The sequence below is a fragment of the Eulemur rufifrons genome, chromosome 16, assembly GCF_041146395.1.
Source record: "Eulemur rufifrons isolate Redbay chromosome 16, OSU_ERuf_1, whole genome shotgun sequence".
NCBI lineage: Eukaryota > Metazoa > Chordata > Mammalia > Primates > Lemuridae > Eulemur > Eulemur rufifrons.
The window spans coordinates 29,248,888-29,272,643 of record NC_090998.1 but is presented as its reverse complement, the minus strand read 5'-3'; the positions used below and the strand labels follow the sequence as shown (position 1 = coordinate 29,272,643).

General features: G+C 39.2%; 1 protein-coding gene across 1 annotated transcript in view; it reads left to right on the top strand.

The window, feature by feature from the left end:
• Positions 1-6,922: 6,922 nt before the first annotated feature.
• Positions 6,923-23,756, top strand: part of SYT10 (synaptotagmin 10) — a 58,671-nt gene continuing 41,837 nt past the window's right edge. The window contains exons 1-2 of the mRNA XM_069490879.1: positions 6,923-7,073; positions 18,949-19,306. Of these exons, the coding sequence (XP_069346980.1) occupies positions 6,923-7,073; positions 18,949-19,306 (509 nt within the window). The remainder of the gene's footprint in view (positions 7,074-18,948; positions 19,307-23,756) is intronic.

Below are 23,756 nucleotides of genomic sequence, written 5' to 3'. Positions count from 1 at the left end.
AAGTGAAAACTTGCCCTTTGCCCTTGGAAGTTTTGCTGAGAAATCAACTCACAATAAAGCAGATTTATTTATTTATTTAATTATTTTTCGAGACAGAGTCTCACTCCATTGCCTGGGCTGGAGTGCTGTGTCATCAGCCTAGCTCACAGCAACCTCCAACTCCTGGGCTCAAGGGGTCCTTCTGCCTCATCCTCCCGAGGAGCTGGGACTACAGGCATGCACTACCATGCCTGGCTCATTTTTTCTATATATTTTTAGTTGTCCAGCTAACTTTTTTCTATTTTTAGTAGAGATGGGGTCTCGATCTTGCTCAGGCTGGTCTCGAACTCCTGAGCTCAAACGATCCTCCCTCCTTGGCCTCCCAGGGTGCTAGGATTACAGGTGTGAGCCACCATGCCCGGCCAATAAAGCAGATTTAATAAGAGAAAACCTATACAGATTTATTTTTAAAATGTATACATGGGAACTCTCAGAAAATGAAGATGCAACTCTTCAATGAGGTGCAGAGCTTTTCAAAGAATGAGGGCCTGAAAACAGAAAAACACGTTTTGGGAGGAAGAGAGGAAGAGGCTTGAGTAACCAGCAAATGTGATCTTGTTATGTAAATGAAACCTCACCAGTGGACAGAACAGACAGTGTTTCTTTTCAGACCTTTAAAGGTGTCCGAATCTCAGTTAATCTTTTCTAGATCCAGGGAGGATTGGCCAATTGCATTCTCTACAGGTATAAATTCCTCCTCCTGAACCCCCAACACAAGAGCTTTGCAGTGTTATTTCTGTTTGTGAGACTCATGGCTACCATCTCGAAATATGTCAAAGAAAGATCTTTTGGAGTAAAATATTTCTAATTTCCTTCAATGGTAATAGGTTTACAAGGTGGAAGCCAGGGAAGGAGCAGTCACCGACTTGCTCAGCAGAGAGCTTAAACTTCTAGAGACAGACAACAATGAGAAGCTAGTGATTCACCCCAGAAAGTCTCAGAAAGAACTAGAAATGGAGACACCTCATAGTGATTCTGCAGAAGGTGGGGGTAGCACAAGAAGCTAACAAGGCAGGGATGGGGGTTAGTGTAATTCTTAAGATGTCTTGAGGCTCAGGCCTCCACCCATATGTCTCTTGTGGCCAGTGATTACCCTTCCACAGATTGCAAATAAAAGCACTTTTCCTCAGAGACACTAAACTTGAAAGGCTCTAGACCCTAGACACCAGGCCCAAAAGAGGACAGTATGAGGCTTTAGACTGGAAAAGAAGGCTTCAGTAAAAGCAGGTGACTTTAATTATTACTCTACATCCCTAGTGAGAGATTAGATAGCCCCTCTCTGAAAAGAATTAAAACACTCCAGAGAATAAAGTTATTGATATTTGCTATATTACAACTGTGAGGGAGAAGGGAAGGTTTCCCCTTTGCCTCCAGAAGGTTCGCTGAAGGATAAGCTCACAATAAGGCATTTTAATAAGAGAAAGAGATTATAAATTTGGAGTACAAATTTACCATGTGCACAAGGAGAAATACAGAGTAATCACCTAATATCCCACTGGGGTTGTGGATGGAAAATCCAAACTCTAAAATAATTTAAAAAGCCAAATTTGAGGACCATTGCCCAGAGCCACAGCCAAAAAGGCTTGAGCAAGTGGACTTGCTGCGGTTGGGTTTGGTTTTACACATTTCAAGGAGACAGGAATTACATGTAAAGCCATAAATCAATACATGGAAGGCATACATTGGTTTGGTCTGAAAAGGCAAGACATCTGGGGCAGGGGGCTTACAAGTCATAGGTGGGTTTAGGGATTCTTTAGTTGACAATTGGCTGAAAGAGTTAGGCTTTGTCTAAAAGCCCAGAAAGGAAATGCTTAAGTTAAGATAAGGATCTGAGCACTCTGGGAGGTCTAGACAGGAGGATCTCTTGAGCTAAGATAAGGATCTCTACGTCTGTGAAGAATGATGTTGGTAATTTAATAGGGATTGCATTGAATCTGTAGATCACTTTGGGTAGTATAGACATTTTAACAATGTTGATTCTTCCGATCCACGAGCTTGGTATATTTTTCCATCTATTTGCAAGTTCTGCTATTTCTTTTCTCAGTATTTCATAGTTTTCCTTATAGAGGTCCTTTACCTCTTTAGTTAGATATATACCTAGATATTTTATTTTCTTTGTTGCTATTTTGAAGAGTATTGAGTCTTTAATTTGGTTTTCCGATTGACTGTTATTGGCATATATAAATGCCTCTGATTTGTGTATATTAATTTTGTAGCCTGAGACTTTGCTATATTCGTTAATCAATTCCAGGAGTCTCATGGTTGAATCCTGGGGGTTTTCCAGATATAACATCATATCATCAGCAAAAAGTGAGAGTTTGATCTCTTCCTTCCCTATTTGGACTCCCTTGATTTTGCTCTCTTGCCTGATAGCTCTCGCAAGGACTTCCAATACTATGTTGAAAAGTAATGGGGACAGTGGGCAGCCCTGTCTGGTTCCAGTTCTAAGTGGGAGTGCTTTCAATTTTTCCCCGTTCAGAATGATGTTGGCTGTGGGTTTGTCATATATGGCTCGTATCATTTTTAGGTAGGTTCCATCAACGCCCATTTTGTTAAGCGTTTTTATCATAAAAGGGTGTTGAATTTTGTCAAATGCTTTTTCTGCATCATTCTTCACAGACGTAGAGAAAATAATTATACACTTTGTATGGAATCAGAGAAGACCCCGTATAGCAAAAGCAATTTTAAGCAACAAAAACAAAATGGGAAGTATTAATTTGCCAGACCTCAAACTATACTACAAGGCCATGGTTCTTAAAACAGCCTGGTACTGGCACAAGTACAGGGACACAGACCAGTGGAACACAACAGAAAATCCAAATATAGAACCATCCTCATATAGTCACCTAATTTTTGACAAAGCAGGAAAGAATATACTCTGGGGACAAGAATCCCTATTCAATAAATGGTGCTGGGAGAATTGGTTAGCCACTTGTAGAAGACTGAAACAGGACCCACAGCTTTCACCTCTTACAAAAATCAAATCACGGTGGATAACAGACTTAAACCTTAGGCGTGATACAATCAGAATTCTAGAAGAAAATGTAGGAAAGACTCTTACAGACATTGGCCTAGGCAAAGAATTTATGAAGAAGACCCCCAAGGCAATCACAGCAGCAACAAAAATTAATGAATGGGACATGATTAAATTAAAAAGCTTCTGCACAGCCAAAGAAACAGTCACGAGAATAAACAGACCACCTACAGAATGGGAAAAAAATTTTGCATGCTACACATCAGATAAAGGACTGATAACAAGAATCTATTTAGAACTCAGGAAAATCAGCAAGAAAAAATCAAACAACCCTATCAAAAAGTGGGCAAATGACATGAATAGAAATTTCTCAAAAGAAGATATAAGAATGGCTAACAAACATATGAAAAAATGCTCAACATCCCTAATCATCAGAGAAATGCAAATCAAAACCACAATGAGATATCACTTAACTCCAGTGAGAATGGCCTTTATCAAAAAAACCCAAAACAACACATGTTGGCGTGGGTGTGGAGAGACAGGAACACTAATACACTGCTGGTGGGACTGCAAACTAGTGCAACCCCTGTGGAAAGCATTATGGAGGTATCTTAAACAGATTCAAGTAGACCTGCCATTTGATCCAGCAATCCCATTATTGGGCATATACCCAAAGGAAAAAAGGTCATTCTGTAACAAAGACACATGTACCCGAATGTTTATAGCAGCACAATTCACAATAGCAAAGATGTGGAAACAACCCAAATGCCCATCAATACATGATTGGATTAGTAAGCTGTGGTATATGTGTACCATGGAATATTACTCAGCTATAAGAAATAATGAAGATACGACATCTCTGTGGTTCTCCTGGAGAGAGTTGGAACCCATTATATTAAGTGAAGCATCCCAAGAATGGAAAAACAAGCATCACATGTACTCACCAGAAAATTGGTTTCCCTGATCATCACCTAAATACACATCTGGGAACGACACCAATCGGATATCAGACTGAGGTGGGGGGTGGGGGAGGGGATGGGTGTATGCCTACACAATGAGTGCATCGCGCACCGTTTGGGGAATGGTAACGCTTGAAGGTGATGACTCAGGAGGGGGGGTGGGGAAGGGAGGGAATATATACCTACATGATGGGTGCAACTCGCACTATCTGGGGAATAGACACGCCTGGAGCTCTGACTTGGGGGGAAAGGCGGTACATGGGCAACGTATGTAACCTGCAATTCTGTATCCCCCATAACAATAAGATGAAATAAAAAAAAATTTACAGTCAAAAAAAAAAAGATAAGGATCTGCTAGGGTGCGTGAGTTAAGGGAGTCCTCTATCTTTCAGGAGACGCTATACCAGAATCAGGTTGGGAAGTAAACCACATCATATTGGGTTAACAAAACCTTTTTAGTGAGATTTTATCATTCACCAGGCCCCTCAGAAAGGAATTTGGGCAAAAAAAAAAAGATCAGAGTTCAGTTCCCAGGGTGCAGAAGTTTATATATCCTCAATTCAGAGGGGAGGGGCTACTGTGGGCACATTTTCTCAGGACCTCTTGAGGCCATGTGCACTGGGCAGTCACACATATTCAGCTCAGGAAAAACCTCTTTAAATTATTTCACAGAGTTTGGGGTTTTTTCCATTAACAAAAGAAAAAAATTCAGACAAATGAATTCAGAAAAATGAATATCCAAGTGAAATTAACTCTGCTTGTTGTGAAAACACAGCAGTAAGATTAGCAACAGCCCAGGAACAGCATAAACAAATACCAGGAAAGTTATTCTCAGAATTTGTTTACTTAATATTTAACACTAATCAAACATAAGAGGGTCATTAGGGAGACCTTCTGCATTCTTCCACTTAAGCAATTAGAATCTGTAAGTAGTAAAAAGATGATAAATTACTTATTTGGTCTTCCCACATAGCAGTTTGTGCACACAATAAATATGAAAGCACAGCACTGCATTGCAGGTTGTTTTCTATGGGGCTGTCTGTCTAGATTGCAGAGAAATGGAGGGCAAGGACAATTAGAAAGGGCCTGAGTAAAGTGTGTCACTTAGCTTGGTGCATACAGATGTTCAATATGTTTTTGATTGACAGTGAAATTATTTCTTTAGACAATCTGATCTAAAAACCACCCAAATCAATGTGCATAAAATCAAATGAAGCCTGTAGATTTTAGTTTGTCAATTCATGGTAAAAATAGCCCTAGTTAAACCAATTGTCCTATGAATCAAGTCAAAGTGATTCAACTAATGAATGCTTACCTACTGGGGTGTGATGCCTAATATTTATAGTAAGCTTTACCGTAGTGCCCTAACAAGGAAAATTATGTACCACGAACTGATGAACAGTTTAAAATAAGACTACTTATTATACTAGTATAGACACCCTAACAAGTTCAGGATATTCCACTTCAAAAATATAGACCCTTCCCCCAAATGATGGGTAATTCAATCCTCAGGTTATGATATGGGATCAAATTCTGCCTGAAAACGATTTAAAAGCTATGTAAACACATTTATTGTATCCTTGTGGCACATGTTTAGAAATTTTATTTTGTAGCTTTAGCTCCATTAGTGATTTGCACCAATTTGAATAAAGAATTATAAGAACAAGTGAGCTCAAGACACCGGAGTCCAGGCCGCTTTTACTTAGAAAAAGACCTATAAGCAACCTCTTCAAGGTTAAGCAGGGGTGTGTGACAGATTTGAACTTAATCCTGCTCCTCTTTAATATTCATGAGATAAAGTATTTTAAGTATTTAAGTCGCTAGCAAATGAGATAAAAGGAGTCAAGTTGTGCATTCTCAATTGTCAATTACTGATTAATCAACAGAATCCTAACTGAATATTAACACAAATAACATATTTCGTTGTGTGATCTAAGAGCACTAAGAAAAAAGCAAAGGCAATAAATTTAAATTTGCTTATTCCTATTTATGCTGGAAGAAAACATTTAATTGGGTCAACAGGAAATGAACCTTCTGGTGAATTTTACTACTAGTAATAAAGTCCTCTCAGGTAAAATCTTCTATGTCCCTAAAGCCATCATGGTTAGAAATCATTTTTAAAATGCTTTACAGGGACATCTTTCTTCTTTCTATAGACGTCTGGTTTGATTATTGTTCATGTATTCATTTTATTTTAACTTAACTTTTTCAGTTTTTCTTTGGTTGGAATGACTTTTCCGGAAGAGTAGAAGCGGATAGAGCACAGAAAGTAGAATATACCTGCAGAAAAGTTGGAGAGACAAAGGGGACTGGGGTGAGAGGGACTAGGGCTGGGGGGAACGGAGGGGGCTCCTCTGCCCCCCTCCCCGCTATGACGAGCGCCGCGGGTCTCGGCGGGGGTGGTGGGGGGGGGCGCCGAGCCGCCGGTCTCCCGCGGGTCCCTTCCGCGGCTGTCTGGGGAGCGGGGGCTGCGCGCTCCGCCGCCTGTCATCCCCGGCCCGCGGCGGGCTGCGATTGGACGCGCCGCCACCAAGCACCCGCCAGAAACACAAACGCGCCGGGGAGAGGAGGGGGGCGTTCTTGCGAGTCGAGGGCTTTGGCTTCTTTACGTCTCCCCCCCTCCCCTCCGCACTCCATGCCGGGTCTCTCGCTCCTGCTCGCCTCGGCTCGCTCGCGCGGCGACAGAGTTGGCACAAACCTCGCCGCAGCCGCAGCCGCCTCGCGCGGGCTCCAGCCTGTGCCGCTGCTCCTGCCCCTGCGCCCTCCGCTCCCGCCATGGGGCCAACTTGGGGCTCCTAAGAGTTGTGGGCTCTCAGCAGCGCGATCTCCGGCCAAAGTCACCACGGGCGGGTTATGGCTTAGGGAGCAAGAGGGGTCAGCCTCGAGGTAACGGGAAGGGGAAAGGGCGGCTCACTGGGCAACAAGAGGAAACGAGAAGAAAAGCCAAACGATGAGTTTCCACAAGGAGGACGGAGTGAGCAGCCTGTGCCAGAAGGCGCTGCACATCGTCACCGAGCTGTGCTTCGCGGGCCAGGTGGAGTGGGAGAAGTGCTCGGGCATCTTCCCCCCGAAAGGGGGCAGCCAGGGCGGAGGCAGCACAGGTAACGGGGGAGGGCTCCGCTCGCGTCCGCGCGCTCCGCCGGGACCCCGCGCGGCAGCTCCAAGCTCCCCGGTCCTGCGCTTCCCGCGCCGCGCCCGGGGCATCCGTGGGGCTCCGCATCTTCCTACCTCGCTCCTTCTTTCGCTCAGCTCCGGGCCACTTCGAGCGTGGGGCGTTTGGGTTTGGTTTCCTCCTGTCCGCCTGCCCCGCTTCTCCCACTTTCTGGTGTGCTTGCTGCCTGCCGGCGCCGTCTCCCGCTCCCCGGCTCACCCCGAGTCTCCGCGCTCTCCCACGCCTCCCGTCTCGCTCCCGGAGTGGAGCGGCGAGCGCGGGCGGCGGCGCCGGGATCGCTCGCGACGCGGCTGCTCGCGGGGGCGGCTCGCCTGCGGGACTCGGGCGGTCCGCTCTGGTCCCGCGGGTTGCGGGTCGCGGGCTTGGCGAAGGGGCCAGGCGGGAGAACCTGTGCTTGGATGCAAAGAAACCCCTTGCAGATGGGGCTGCCATGGCCTCGAAAGCGGAAAGTATCCCGGCAAGGGTAACCCGCGGCTGCAACCTGTCGAGCACTTGACAGTTTCCAAAACCCTTTAATACATATGATTTCCTAGGGCTTCATGACACCGTTAGCAAGACAGCAGGGATTATTGATTCCATTTTTGAAGCAATGCTTAGGGCGCAGGGCGCACATGTCAAAGAAGTGGAAGAGAGGGAAAAGGTTAAAAATCCCCTGCGCACAAACACTCTCACACAGCCCCCAACTCACAGGCGTCCTCCCCACCCCTCAGGAAACTTGTAAGGGAGTGGGGTGGGATGGAGGAGGACATCGACCGTCAGAAATCTGGAGATGGAAAGAAGTATCTGGTGACAGATTCTCCAAAAGGCTTGGGGGTGGGAAGGAGCGAATCGGAGCCACCGTTTTGGTCACAATCGGGATAAAGGGTTTTTACCATCCGCGCAAAGGTTGGCTTGTCCAGCCTGCTGCGCGGCTCACACCTGAGAGAGGGACCTTGTGAGGACCACTTGTTGCGTTGGGAAACAAACACTGGTTTCGGGATTTTCCACGTTCAGCGGGAAGGTTACTATTCCTTCTTTAGGGTCTTATCTCTTTCCCTTTGGTTTCCCTGTCATTTTGGTCTCCTGGAGGGATTTTGAAGGTTGAGGGTAGCCAGGGCAACAAGTGAAAGCTGAACAGACAAGCTCAGGGTGGAGCACAACAGTGGAGAGCCCTGCGCGCTGGGAAGGAGCAAGGGGGGGGGGGCACACAGTGAATCCCCCACCCCCGCCACCCCAGGGGTCCAAGACAGAGGAGGGGGCGATGGGGTGGGAATGGATTTAGTTTAGCGTTTACATTCCATGATTTACATGGCATAGCTGTAGGCTTTGGGAATTTTCTCATCCGTAGCAACAGGAGCCAAGAGGGACTTCTGTTTGCACTTGGCCAAACTTGAGGAGATGCTGCTGCTTGGACCCCGGTGCAGAAAACTCGGATGTTTTGTGAATGTATGTACGACTGAGAGTCTTTCCATTTGTTCAGTAGGTGTTAAATTCCTAGGAATGTATAAAACTCAATTATCAGTGGAAAAGACTGGGCGGACGTCTTGTATACGTGTGACATGTGTATGGTTGCTAAGCATGAGGTAAAGACCAAAATAGTGTGACCTTAGAGTCCTCTGTGGTGATATTGGATAAGCTCTTCCGAAACGTCTTTAGTTCACACACGCTCAGACAAGGGGCTGCAGTGGAGGAAATGAGAGTGTTTAGGATTGAAGACCCGTGTTGTGGTCATCCAACAGCTGATGCTGTGAGTAAAGCTGATTCCTCCTGGCTCTGGGCCCTTTGTGATCACACCAAATAGTGGTTTCCTGGGTCTCAGGATGGCTGGTAGTGAGGAAAATGTGTGAGGGCTGAAAACCAGATACTAGCTTCTAAATCTTTCTAAAATGCACAACTATATCAGCTTAAAGTAAAACACCGCATATGAATTGTAGAAAGGGTTCTGAGCTTATCCTAAGCATTACAAGAAGTAGTTGTGGTCTTAATTTCCTTTTGGATTTTCCCATGGGAAGAAAAAGTTGGGAAAAACTAGTCTAAAATAATTGCAAGAATATTTTTCTCCCCATAAAGGAAAATACATACCATTCAAATAAGGTATTCAATTTAATACATGAGCATATATATTGAATGGATATCAGTAGGGAAGATATTCCACTAGGTTGTATATGAGATATAAAGATGAACCAGATCACTTCACATTTTCCATTTGCAAAGCTATGCAACAGAAGCAAAATGCTTTAATCTGCAAATAGACTAGACCCCCAATATTAATAGATATCTATGAAGTGGATCCAAAGATTATTTACCAAATATTTAATTATATTAATTAGCACCCAGCTTCACGTTGTTCCTTAAAGTAGATCTTCTTATAACTCATGCAGTTGTGCCCTTTGTTATAAGTGCCTAAATAAAATTACTTCCAGTGACCCTCTCTACTCATCGTTTAATGAGAAGTGCATTATTGGTAGGATGACATCAGTGGTGTTGAATGGTACAATGGTTATTTACTTTGTAAGTTAATCAGCACTGCCCAGATGGTATTGGTTATTCTAACATTACAGTGACAATTACAAGCTTCAAAATTGTGTATATTTTTAATTCCTCCACACAGAGATAGAGTGAGAGAAATTCAGGTAATCCTGGTTAAAGACATTCTACATTAAGGGAGTTACAAATCACATATACAAGTCAGGTATCATGCTGTTGGTTTTTTAAGGGTCAATAAAGTGCAAACATCACCATCCCCTTTACCAAAACAGCAGTAGCAAAAGCTGCATTGAGGATCCCCCAATCAAGTTGACCAATTTCATATTATAGTAAAATTTGGGAAGACTTCACACTGCAGCAGCCAACACTAGTTAATTTATTCTTCTGGAATAGTTTATTATATGCATGAACATTACTAGTATAATAGTTTATTATATGTATCAACAATTACTAGTATACTAGAAAGTTCATCATGTGCAATTTTTAGAAAATCAGATTTTTGGAGTCTTTTTACCACTGATTCTCCTCCTGCCCCAAAATAGATAATGCTACCCACTAAATTCATTTTAATGCATACATGATTTAATACTAGCATGCTTATGGAAAATACAAAGCAATATATTGGGCTCAAATGTTACTTTTCAGGTATACTGTAACTGAATATATGTAATAGTTTCTGAACTGGATTTTGGTTAATTTCTGGTCAGTCTTGAATTGCTGCCCAAATGCTTATTAGGTTCAAGGAACTTATGTTGCTTGAAAGACAGGCCTCATCAATCATAGCTAATCAAACCCACTTAAGGTCACACTTACTTAAGCTCACAATTGTGTAGACTTAATTGAAATATTTCCATAAGCATTTAATTCATTACTATTTAGTTATAATAGTAATGTTATATAAATAGTGAAAATATGTTAACTTCAAAGATGACTCCAGATTTTCATCTTAGAGGCAATTGCCTCTGCTTTCTTTGAACAAGACCTGCAGATTTGAGTTTTATTCTGCCTCCTTCTCTGCAGAATGGTGCCATAAACAGAAGCAAGGACTGTGGTCAAACAACAACAGGGAGCACCCAAAGAAACAAAAGGCTTGGAATATCCATGAACTAAATTTAATTTCTGATTAACTATGAGAAATCCTATTTTTTTGCATTTTTAAAAATTAAAGGTGAGCTAGAATTTTAAAATTAAAAAAGGAAAATGATACAAATAGAAATAGATACGAGTATCAACCAAAGCAGTAGTGACCGGAATTGAGAACAGGAGAGCTGGTCCATGCTTTTCTGCATGATCATAACCAGCTGCTTGGGAGCTAATGGTATTCATAAGCCACAGTGAAAGCATCATGTAGTGTTATGATCTGGTTAGCAAAGTTCTGCTTTACTCAGAGTTTCTGAGGAATTAGCATTTTGGAGGTTACTTTGTTTTCTGATAAGTGATCTGTTGTCAGTTTTTCAAAACTATGTCCCTTCATTTTGAGATAGTAAGACATTATAAAAGAGTAAAATCTTTATAGGTAAAATGAGTTAGAATATACAGACGGATAGATAAGCAGACAGTGGTAGAACCAAGTTTATGCATATGTATATTATTAAACCAGAGTTTGAGCAGTTTTAAACCTAATTATCTGAGAGCCTAATCTAATTTCTGCAAATTTCATTAACTCTTAATATCACCAGCTATAATAAGATGAATGTCATATAATGGGTTCTTTTTAATTTTCCAGAGACATTGAAAATTAGAGCTAGAGACATCCTACTCATCAAGTTTGCCCATTGTACTGGGTAACCTAAAAGTCCATGTGGAAAAGGCAGGCCATTCATATTCATCACCTGGCTCCCAGTGGTTGGCCCCTTTCCTCCAGTGATCTTTTCTAATCCACCTTATCTCTTTTCTTTTAGGATCACATCCAAACATTTGCCATTATGGTAAACAATGCTATCTTAGAACTATAAATTGAAATAATCCAATTCTCAACCAATAGCTCCTATACGTCCATCTTTCTCTTTGGAAATCCAGTCCATTAACTTTTTTACTTATCTCTGAATCCCCTGCCAATAAATATGGCATCATACTTACGATGCATCATTTCATCATTGTAATCACTTTCTCCTTTGGGGTTTATCATATTCTCCTGGAAAAATAAACAAATAAATAAATGAACAAACAAACAAACCTTATTCATTGATGAATTCATCTGTCTCTCTATCCTTACACCAAAGCAACTGAACATTTAGGAGATTTCCCAACCAGGTAGGCTAGTATCACTCTATTTTTTTCCAATTTCAAAAGAACTCTAAATTCTTTTTTTTTTTTAATTTAAAACCATAATTTATTTAACATTTCATCAAATAAGATATAAAACACACATTGGCAAGAGATTATGGAAGGCTATATTTGACAATAGGGTAGAATATAATGTTTGCACTATCATATTGTGTTTGGAAATTTTCCTGAAGAAGTTGTAACAATCAAATAATTATTTTTTATTTTAAAATATTAAGGTATACAAACGTTGATGTTACATATATTGCCTTTGCACCATTCAAGTCATAGCTACAAATGTGCCCATCCCAACAGTGCATGCTGCACCCATTAAGTGTGAATTTACCCATCCCCTCCTCCCCCTCCCTTACACCCAATGAATGCTATCTGCATATGAAATGCCTCTCAAGTGTACTGCATAAATCCCAGATGCACAAGATTCAATAGTATATTCAAATGTTGTGCTTATTATTTTGAGGCATGCTTCAAAACTGTTTAATTAATTGGTCGTGATAACTAGAATCTATATAGAACTCAGGAAAATCCATAAGAAAAAAATCAAACAAGCCCATCAAAAAGTGAGGCAAACGACATGAAGAGAAACGTTTCAAAAAAAGATAGACTAATCTCCAAAAAACATAACATATGAAAAAATGCCCAAAAAATCTAATCATCATAGAAATGCAAATCAAAACCATGATGAGATATAATTTTACTTCATTGAGAATGGCTTATATCAGAAGGTCCCAAAACAACAAATGTTGGTATGGTTGTGGAGAGATAGGAACACTCATATACTGCTTGTGGGACTGCAAACTAGTACAACTTCTATGGAAAGCAATATGGAGATATCTTTTGATCCAGCAACTCCACTACTAGGTATCTATCCAAAGGAAACAAAGTCATCCTATAATAAAGATATCTGCACTCAAATGTTTATAGCAGCACAATTCATAATTGCAAAGATGTGGAAACAATCCACATGCCCATCAGTATATGAATGGTTCAATAAAATGTGGTATGTGTATACCATGGAGTACTACTCAGCCACAAAGAACAATGATGAACTAACACCTCTTGTACTATCCTGGATGGTGCTGGAGCCCTTCCTTCTAAGTGAAGTATCACGAGACTAAAAAGCAAACACCACCTGTGCTCACTATCAAATTAGTACTAAAGAACTCTAAATTCTGACCAGGCATCCTATGTTTTTCTATTCAACTTTCGCCTGTTCTCTATAGTTTGTATTTCAAACTTTCCTCACGTCTCTTTAAATTCCCAAGCTATTTACAAACTATTCCCAAATTTCCCAAAATATTTGACGGGTTGACAGTTGACCCTAACTCCTCCTCCAGAGAGAAAAATACTAGCTATATAAAAGAATTTTCCTGACTTCCTGCCTGAAGACCTATAAATTTACTGGTATCCAGAACAATCCTTTTTTTCTTAGAACAGAAGCAGCAATTCAATACTTTCATCTTTGCTTCAGATCCCATTCACTGCAACCTTTTATGGTACTTCACTATTAATTATTCTGCTTAACTTTCTGTCTCTTCTTGTCCCCTGATTCCTTCTCATTGGTTTTGGGTATGCTGAAGTATTGCACATTCTACTAAAAACACCTTCATCAACTCTTACTATGGGTACTGCACCTCTCTCTCTTCCTTTTGTAAGTACAATTTCTTGAAGGAATTATCTACTCTGGAAGAATCCACTTCCTTACTACCATTCATTTCTTAAACCACATTAATCTGTTTAACACAGCATCTACTTGACTAGTCTCATCAGGTTTGCTAAAGGCTTAATTGTTACAGTGAATGGTCACTTGTCAGCCCTTGTTTTAACTGAACTTATTTTAACTTTTTACACTATTGACTATTTCTTAAAATATTTTTCTAGTTTCTATGAAAATCCATTGACCTGATTTTTTTTCATACCTCTCCTTTCTAATCTTTCCCAGTCTTCTATGCAGGCTTCTTGCCCCTTAAACTTCCTTGTCTTTAAATATTGGTGTACCTAGGATTCTGCTTAGGAACTCGTTCTCTTCCATGGACTCAGATCCCACTGTTTAAGGAAGTCCTTCAATTTTAACCAAATTGCACTCATGCACAACCAATAGCTTACTCAAAATTTCTACTTGCATGACCACAGTACTTCAAAGTCAATATGACCAAAACTGAACTCATGGTCTTCCTTACTTCATCATCCTACTTTTCTCCCAATGAGTCACATTCTTGCCCTTTTTGAATCTTTACACTCCTTCACCATAGCTTTGATTTCCCAATTTTCTCTTGAATCTCTCTTTTCCCCCATTTCAGCAACCTTGGTTCAGAACCACTACACTCTCTCACATGGATGGCTGTTATAATCTACTAACTAGTATTTCCTCTTCCCTCTTGCCTCTACTTCTATCTCCTCCCTAGCCAAAATGTTGTTGCTGAAATGTGTATGTTGATTTCAGCACCTTAACTGGGGCTACTTTTTTTTTTATTATTAAGTCTAGATTTATAGCACCCTTCATGTCATGGTTAAATGTTGAATCACAATTATAAACATGTCATTTAAAATTTTTTGATGACTTTATAAATTTTCCTAGATCCTCATTCAATCTTTTGATAGTCAGATTTTTTTATTTTGTTAAATAAAGCTCATTGGGAAAAAATTATGGCATGAAGACCTAAGCATTAAGTACTTGATTTCATTTTTAATACTATTAATGATTAATCATAAGTGCAATCACAAGTAATATAAAAATAAAAATAAAATACAATATGCTTGTTTGTATAATTTTAGTTTTATTTTTGAAGATAAAATTCTTTCACTTTTTGCTATTGAGGGAAATTCCCTTTTGCCTTGATTTATGTCTGTGGATGGAAGGAGCCACAAGATAGGAATAATCGTGGAATCTTGACTCACCCCTATCCCTGAGAAATGACATGTCAATTTCCCCCTACTTTGAGGCATACACTTGACATCTTCGGGAAACAAATATTCTCTGCTTCTCTCTATATTGTAAATTTTACAAGGTCAGGCCCCCATGGGGAATGCCCACAGTAGTCCAGCCAAGCCTGTGACTGTGTGGGTAAGTCTAATTAATCCAGGTGATATGTTAGCCAGTCTACTTTGTGAGAAACCTAAGCTGATACTCCCTAGTATTTTATTAATAATTGCTAAATTCCTGACTACTGTGTCCGCCTTTCAGTTGCTCTGAGCACAAAATGGATAAGAAAGTGAAGCGTTCTTAGCCTTCTGAAACATTAAAATTCAGTTAGAAATTTTAGTTTCTATTATAAACAAATTCATTTCCTTCAGTATTAAATACCATCATAAGATGATTTTCTCACTTTCTTACTAACTTTTGGGATCACCAGTCAATACTCAATCAACACCTGATACCTAGGCTTCTTTTCCCTATTACCTTCCTAATATTCAAAAGAAAATAGTAATAATTTTTCAAACACATCATTGCCCAAGAGTTTGGAATAAAGGATTATAGGCCAATCCATGAAAACAACACTAGCATCATAGGCAGCAGCACAGAGGAGGCATAGAGGAAGAAGGCATAGAGGAGGCAGAGGGGGCTACAGGGAAGAGGTACTGTCTTAGTCATTTTTGTGTTGCTATAATAGAATACCTGAGACTGGGTAATTTATAAAGAAAGGAAATTTATTGCCTCACGGTTCTGGAGGCTGGGAAGTCCAAGATCAATGGTGCTCATCTTGTGAGGGCCTTCTTGTTGCATCATAACATGGTGGAAGGCATCACATGGCAGGAGGCGGGTGGGTGGTAAAACTCATCCTTTCCTCAGGAACCCACTGCCTTGGTAACTCACTCACTGCTGTGATAATGGCATTAATTCATTCATTCATGATGGCAGAACCCTCATGACCTAATCATCTCTTTGAAATTCTACCTCAACTCTGTTGTCTTGGAGATTAAATTTCCAACACATGAACTTTGGGAGACTCATTCAAACCGTATCAGGTACTATCGGGTCTGATTGTTGAAGAATGAATACAAATTTGTCAGGCAGCCAAACGGGAGGAGAAAATGCATTGGAGCTGCATGAAGCAGCTTGAACAAAATCATGAGAGGGTAACATGTGGTCAGGAAAGGAGTACTGGTGGGAGACTGGCTGAAGAATGAAGCGGGGTCAATAGCCAGGGGTCAATAGCCAGGGGTCAAATCACAAAGATGCCATGGAATGTCATGCAAAGTTTGTATTTGCCACAGATGGCTAAGGGGAAAGAGATATGGTGACCACACATGCTCAGTTGCCAGGGCACAACTTGGTTTTTTTCCCTGCTACTCTGCCTTTATTGATAACATAAACTTTTCCTTTCGAAAGTGTCCTGGTTTGGATGAAACATATGGTCCTACAAATGATAGAACCAGATGTCAATAGGAAGACAGTTTTTAGCCGTGGGGGAAATGGAAGTAGGTTCAGAGAGTTCCACAAGGCTTTATCCTAAGGTAAGAATTATGAATGGCAAAGCCCATCTCTTGGAATAGTGACATAAAGAGATTTCATAAAACCCTGTGGGTAGAGTGTAAAAGGTTTCTCATGCCTAACTCCCATGAATAACAAGGGAGATATTTTCAGTTAGAAACTGAAAACTACTTGCATCCTCTCCATATCCCACACTGCCCTGCAATTTCCTTACATCGTGACTTTTGGCTCCAACTGCATAGGAGACACCCTGTTGAAAAGTCTACTGAGTTAAACTGTACAGAAAAATATAATGGAAATGGAGCTGAAAATACATGAAGATTATGAAGCCAAAATTATATTTATTCATCTATTTTTAAACCATAGCTAATAATCAGGAAGCACATCAATTTATACCTTTTTCCTTTCCTTAAAGTTATGGCAATAATGAATAATAAAAAAGTAAAAATAAACTACAAAAAATAAAATATGGTCACACACTCTTCACCAATGGAATATAAACAGAAAACATTCAGTAGTTGCTTAGTAAGCAACTGGAAAATGAAGGAAAACATGCCTATGTATCACAGCATGTCAAAATTAGTTTTTATTCTAATTAAGTAGCAATAAAAACTTGGAAGTATTTCAATTTCTAAATGGACTTCCAGTAGCTACAAATTGGGGAGTTTAAATGGATCCATTTTATCTTAACAATCAGGAAAATGTAAATTAAAACAAGGTATCCTTTCCCCATCAGATCAGTGGAAATTAAAGTGCAACTATTTCTCCGAGATTGTAGGAACTGGTAAATTCACATGATGTTTCTGTTGAAGCAACTTGGATTCACTTTGGAAATATCTGGTAAAACCAAATCGGTGCACCATCTATTACCCAGCAATTCTATTTCTAGATCTTTACCTTGTAGAAACATTAAAAAATAAATGCACAAGGAGAAAGGTACAAGAGTGCTCATTGTAGCTATGTTGTAGTAGCAAACATTGGGCATAATTATTAACCAAAGTCCATACTTTATTCATATTTCCTTAGTTTTTACTTGATGTTCTTTTTCGATTCTGGAAACCCATGCCACATTGCATTTAGTTATCATGTCTCCTCAGATGCTCTTGGCTGTGACAGTTTCTCAGACTTTCCTTTTTTTGATGACTTTGACAGTTTTGAGGAGTACTGGTCAGGTATTTTGCAGAATGCCCCTCTCTTGGTATTTGTCTGATATTTTTCTCATGATTACACTTGAATTATGGGATTGGGGGAGGAAGACCACAAAGGTAATGTGCCAATTTCACAAAATCATATCAAGGATACATGCTGTCAACGTGGTTCATCACTGTTGATGTTAACCGTCATCACGTGGGTAAGGTTGGTATTTGTCAAGTTTTTCCATTGTAAAGTTACCCCTTTCCTTTCCATATAGTACTCTTTGGAAGGAAGTCACTATGCACCACGTGCTGCTCACACTTAAGAAGTAGGGAATTATGCTCCACCTCCTTGAGGGTGCAGAATTCTTTTGCATGGGAGATTTGTCGTTTGTCCATTTGTTTGTTTACCCAATCCTATTAACTTTTAAGCCATATTCCTTTGAATCATTTTATATAATGCATGTATATTAATATTGTAATTGTTTTCAAATAAAAGTATTTTAAAGATACCTAGATAATTTGCCTTAGTCTATTCAGGTTGCTATAACAAAGTGTCATAATATGAATAGCTTATAAACAACAAATTTATTTCTCACAGTCTGGAGACTGAAAGTCCAAGATCAAGACACTGGCAGATTCGTTGTCTGGTGAGGTCTCACTTCCTGGTTCGTAGATGGTGCCTTCTTGCTGTGTCCTTACATGGTAGAAGGGCAGAAGAGCTCCCTTGGTCCTGTTTTTTAAGGGCACTAATCTTATTCATGAAGACTCCACCCTCATGACCTAAGCACCTCCCCAGAGGCCCTACCTCCTAATACCATTGTTTTGGGGATTAAGGATTTCAATGGATGAATTTTGAAATGACACAAATTTTCAGACCATAGCATGATTCATTAACTAATTTAGGACTTAAGAAATTAGGAGCATACAAATTTATCAGAAAGCACCTATGAAGTTTGAAAATGTAACTAACAGCATTGTTATTAGTACCGTTAATAGTAATAGTAATGTGTTATTCTCATTTCAACTATAGAAAGCAGTTTACACAAATATTTAACATTATTCCCTGCTTAGAGAATGAGAAGTTTTCGTCTTTAGATCAAAGATGAAGCAAATAGAAAGATGTTCTATGGTGTGCAGTTTCAGAATTTCTTTAGTTCCCTAGCTTCCTGGCAAGTTGCAGACTGTCAGCCTTCATCTGCAAAATCTTAAACCCCTTGTAGTGTACTTTGAAATGCTATGCATGTGTCATGCTTTTCCCATGTATGATTGGAAATTTTTCCTGGGACAGATCTTTTTAAGTACCTCCCTTGAGAATTTCTGGGCATGATTATTAAACTTTCCTCCCTACAAAGATAACTTAAAGGTGAATCTTTGACACTCTAAATCAGGAAACTATTAATAACAATTATCATGCAAAATTATCTCACCATTTTTGCCCTTTTATGTACAATATTAATGAATATTTCTTTACTCTGTAATTTTTCCAGATATTTCAGTCAGCCTGTTAGCAGTCGTTGTCAGCTTTTGTGGCCTGGCCTTGCTGGTTGTCTCACTTTTTGTCTTCTGGAAGTTGTGCTGGCCATGCTGGAAAAGCAAACCTGTGACTTCCAACATTAGTACCCTGCCACAGAGTGTTTCCAGTGCTCCTACTGAAGTTTTTGAGACTGAAGAGAAAAAAGAAGTTAAGGAAAATGAAAAGCCAGCCGTAAAAGCTATTGAGCCTGCAATAAAAATCAGCCACACTTCCCCTGATATCCCAGCAGAAGTCCAAACTGCTTTAAAAGAACATTTAATTAAACATGCACGTGTGCAAAGACAAATTACTGAGCCTACGTCTTCATCACGGTAAGAAAAGAGCCAATATGTAAAGCTATTTGTGTGTGTGCGTGTGTGTGTGTGTGTGAATTCATAAGAGAGAAAAACTTAGGTGGGAGGGAAAAAAGAAAAGAGAGACAGGAGAAATGGGAAAGACATAAGAAATAGATAATTGAATAAAAAGGGAAAGGGTAGGACAGAGTAAGTAGGGGTGGAAAGAGGGAAACTGAGGACAAAGAAGCCAACCAGGAAGCTGTACCATGAAAGGGGCTTAGAATTTGTGGTCTCAGTAAAATCATATAACTACAGATTATTGTTTAAATATCATTGATTGATAGCTGCTACTTGTAATCCTTCAATTCAGTTTAGTTCGATTAATAAATATTGAGAAAAAAGCCATTTGAAATGTATATCATGGAGGCACAAAACAAAGAATCATCTAGAATTTCACAGTCACAACTCACAGAGACTAATGTTTAGTCTACAATTATTTAGCATTTATACCATAAACATGAAACTGCTGCAAAATTTCATTGTTTATGTGAGCTCATACAGGCCAAACTCTTATACTGGACAGAGTACGGTAAGTTCCACAAGAAGTCTAGTATCATGAGCATACCAAGGAGTGTGCACACAAGAGAGAAAGATCTCCTTAAGGAAATACATTTTAACCTAGCCTGGGAAAATCAGCAAAAGTTTATTTGAATGAAACTAATTTGCCACGGTGAATTCATGTAGTATTAACTGAAATCTTGTGAAGAGGCATTTTTTTTTTTCTGCTACGTATAGTCATCAATTCTTAAAACAAATGACATAATAGTACCAGTTTTTCTCTGGTTTCTAGAAGTAGCAACTAGTTCTGATCTAGTGCAGGGTAAAATTGATGGTCTCTTATTGGGAGGTAACTGCTGTTTCCTGCTAACTGATTTACCTCCTAATCTTACCTTCCTACCTCTTTAAACCTAAGGTGCATCCATGCTTTGCCATGCTTTCTATCATAATGTACTTTCGTGAGTTTAGAAATCTACCAAATTGAAAAACTAGGCCATGTTGTCTACTAATCTTTTGTGTAAATGAAAAAGGATTGTATCTATAAATAAATCCACTTCTTTCTGAAAAATATTCCAGAGAGATAAGTAAGAATAATTGTTACCTTTGAGATAAGGAACCTTGGGATGAGGAGGATGGATGAAGTGCCTTTTCCATGTTACACTTTTCTGTGCTACTTAAATTTTATAACCAAGGAGTGCTTAATATTTAGTTTTTATTTTGACAAGTTTTCCTGAGCAGTGGCATTTAACGTCATTTTAAAATTCTTATTCATGAGTTTTATGTAATGTAACCAAAAAAAAAGTTCACTATAATTTTTTATTTTTTGTAGATATTTAACTATTAAACTTAATTATCCACTGTACTACTTTTTTTATATGTTTTAGAAATGGTAAAAGAAAATGCCTTTGGAGGCAACTTGCTTTTTTCCAAAACATTGGTTCCAGTATATTTATAGAGATAACTGCTTTAGGGGGAATTATCTCATGTGGCTACTTAAGTATCACTACTACCATCCCTGAAAACTCTGGCCAAATATAATTTTTAATATCCACAAAGCCTTAGGATACTCAGAAATTTCAGGGTAAAAAAAATTCAATTAATCTGCAAAACATTTTTAAAATACTAACAATAGCTATGACTATATATCAGCTTAGCATTCAGAATTATTCAATTCTTTTAGCTGATAAGTACAAACTACTTATCAGGACATTCAATTAATGAAAACAAATAGAGGTAATCTACGTTTTTGGAAACCTCAGGAAAAAAAAATACTATCTCCAAAACATTATCTGTTGAATATAAAGAAATCACTTATCTGATTATCCCTAGCTGGGGGAAGGTAAAAGAATAAATACTGAAAACACATGTGTGACACTTGGTTTTACTAGCCATGGATTTCTCAGGAATTATGTGAAATTGAATAAATCAGAAAAACTTTTTTCCTCAATCTTAAAAAACACAAACATTAGGTTATATATATTTGATATTTTTTAAAAGAAAAACTACAATACAAATTCATCATTTTGCTAGAATGTTAATATCATTTCACCTGCCTCTTTGAATTTCCTTATTTATATGGTTGGTTGCAGAGTGAAGAAACGATTTTTGAGCTCTTGCAATTTGGTCCCTATGTCGAGGCTCCCTTCCTGCTAATCCTTCACCAACATGCATGAAGTGTTATTAGGTATCCTCATTACTTGTGAGTTAACTGAGGCCCAGAGAGATTTAAACATTTTTCTGAAGTCATGCATCTGGGAAGAGTGAGAATTCAAATTTGCCTAGATTGGGGGAACACATTTTAAAGCCAAGGGGATACAGTTTTTCTGCATTTAAAGGTGGTGGTCACAAAGTCTGCTAAGGACAGGTAGTTTGGAGATTGCAGAATAAGAGCATCTTCCTGCTCCTTCTGCTCAGTTAGAATCTGGAATTGTTTGTGGTTATCAAGAATGACTAGAGTCATGATTTTAATCTCTTTGGCCTAGGGATGAATTTCTCACAAAAAATTTGATTATTTCTAGTTCTCAAAAACCCTTATCTACATTGATTACTTCATCATGCTAGAAATTACCTTTATAGAGAGAGGAAGAAGAAAGTGCTGAATTCATTATGCAGTCCACTTGGACACAGAGATTAAGCATACATTAATATAAATCAATTATTCTGCTCAGTGTCAAGTTTGCACTGAGATGTAGCAAATTCAAACCTACATGTACACACATGCACAGACACACACACACATGCACAAAATGAACTTAACTTTAGTACTTGGTTTCCTCACCTTATTAGGATGTCCCTGCTCCAGTCTGCTGTTGGGACTCCCTTTTACTTGGCTCCAACAGTAGATGGTAAACAATATCATACCCTTTCAAGTTTTATTTGTCTGGAAATTGAAAAATATCCTGATGAGTCTAAAAGTTAGCAGCATTGCTGGAAACCACCATATTTCCCAAGTTCTCAACTCCTTATTCAAATACCTGGACACTTTGCCCTGTCAGCCTGCCAGCCAAAAATTGACCCAGCTGGCATTTGTGTATGTATTTCTTCACTACTGATATTCTTCTAGCATCCATCGTGATTGATTATTTATTCATCCAATGATCTTATTCAATATGTGTTTAGTCCTGGGCAGTCATTGTAATCTGCTCACTCTCTCCATGCTGAAAACTCTAAGGACCTGTAAAGAAATTTACAATATAATATGGAGCTAAGACATGTAATACCAACTTCAATGTAAGGAATTATAAGTGCCAACTGTGTGGTGGAGAATGTGGAATTCAGAGCATAGAGAAATTATTTCTAGCTAAGGTGTGGAGAAGGGCCATTAAACTGAGGCTAAAGGAAACCAGAAATTGACATACATGGCAATCAGAAGAGGATGTGCATCCCAGGTTGAAACATTTTATGTGAAACGTCATAAAACAGGAAGTCTCACTAAGCAGACAGCAGGTAAGCTACCTTGATCAGAAAATAGAGATGAGTGAAGGAATAATGGAAGATAAAATCAGCTGGAATTAAAGTACAGGGAGACCTTGAAATCATGCCAAGATGTTCTATGTCTCTCATGTCAAAAAATCTTTGCAGCGGAAGAGTCCTGTGGATAAGAGTTATGTTTCAGGACAATTAATTTGACAACAGTTTATAGGGCAAGCTGTAGTGGAAGACATCTATTTTGAACCTAATATAGTAGTTCAGGCATAAAAAAATCAGGAAATAGCAAACAACAACAACAAAGACAGAAACCTAAGAAAAGCTGTAAAGGAAAAATTGAAGATTTCTTATAAAAATAAAAAATAAGTGGCACTTCAGTCGTTCCATGTCTAGTCCAAACCTTTTAAAAGTCTGACATTCAAGGTTGGTATAAAATCTGATTATACCAAGCTATCATTGTAGCATTTTGGTTCCATACACCCCCACTCAACACCCCCACTCGTATAGCTGTCTGCTGCTTTCTTAGGCAGAAAATCTGCTGCATTCACCTCTGTATTGCTTTTTGGTGCCCAGACAAAAGCACTTTATTTAGGAACTCAGGGTACACTTGTTGAACAAAGAAAAATCAATAAGTGAATTCAAGGACCTCTTCTTGTCTATCCAAATAGAACTTCCATGGCTGCCTATTAGAAGGATGCTTAGTCTTTTTATCATCCTCCTGAAGACCTTGGCTCTCTTTGCCTCTGTGCTTTTGTTCATGCTGCTTCCCTTGTCTGGAATGATGACCTCTTTTTTACCTACTATAAGATCTTTAAGGAAAATGCATCTGAGATTCTACTTTCTCTGCCCAATTATAAGCTATTATTTTTTGTTATTTAAAGCTGTAGTTACAATCTAACAATTATTTTGTGTCAACATAGAGCTCTAGTTGTTTACCAAACTATTAATAGATTCTCACTTCTCAGAGAACAAGGGCGTGTAACCTGATTTTATGCCTTCC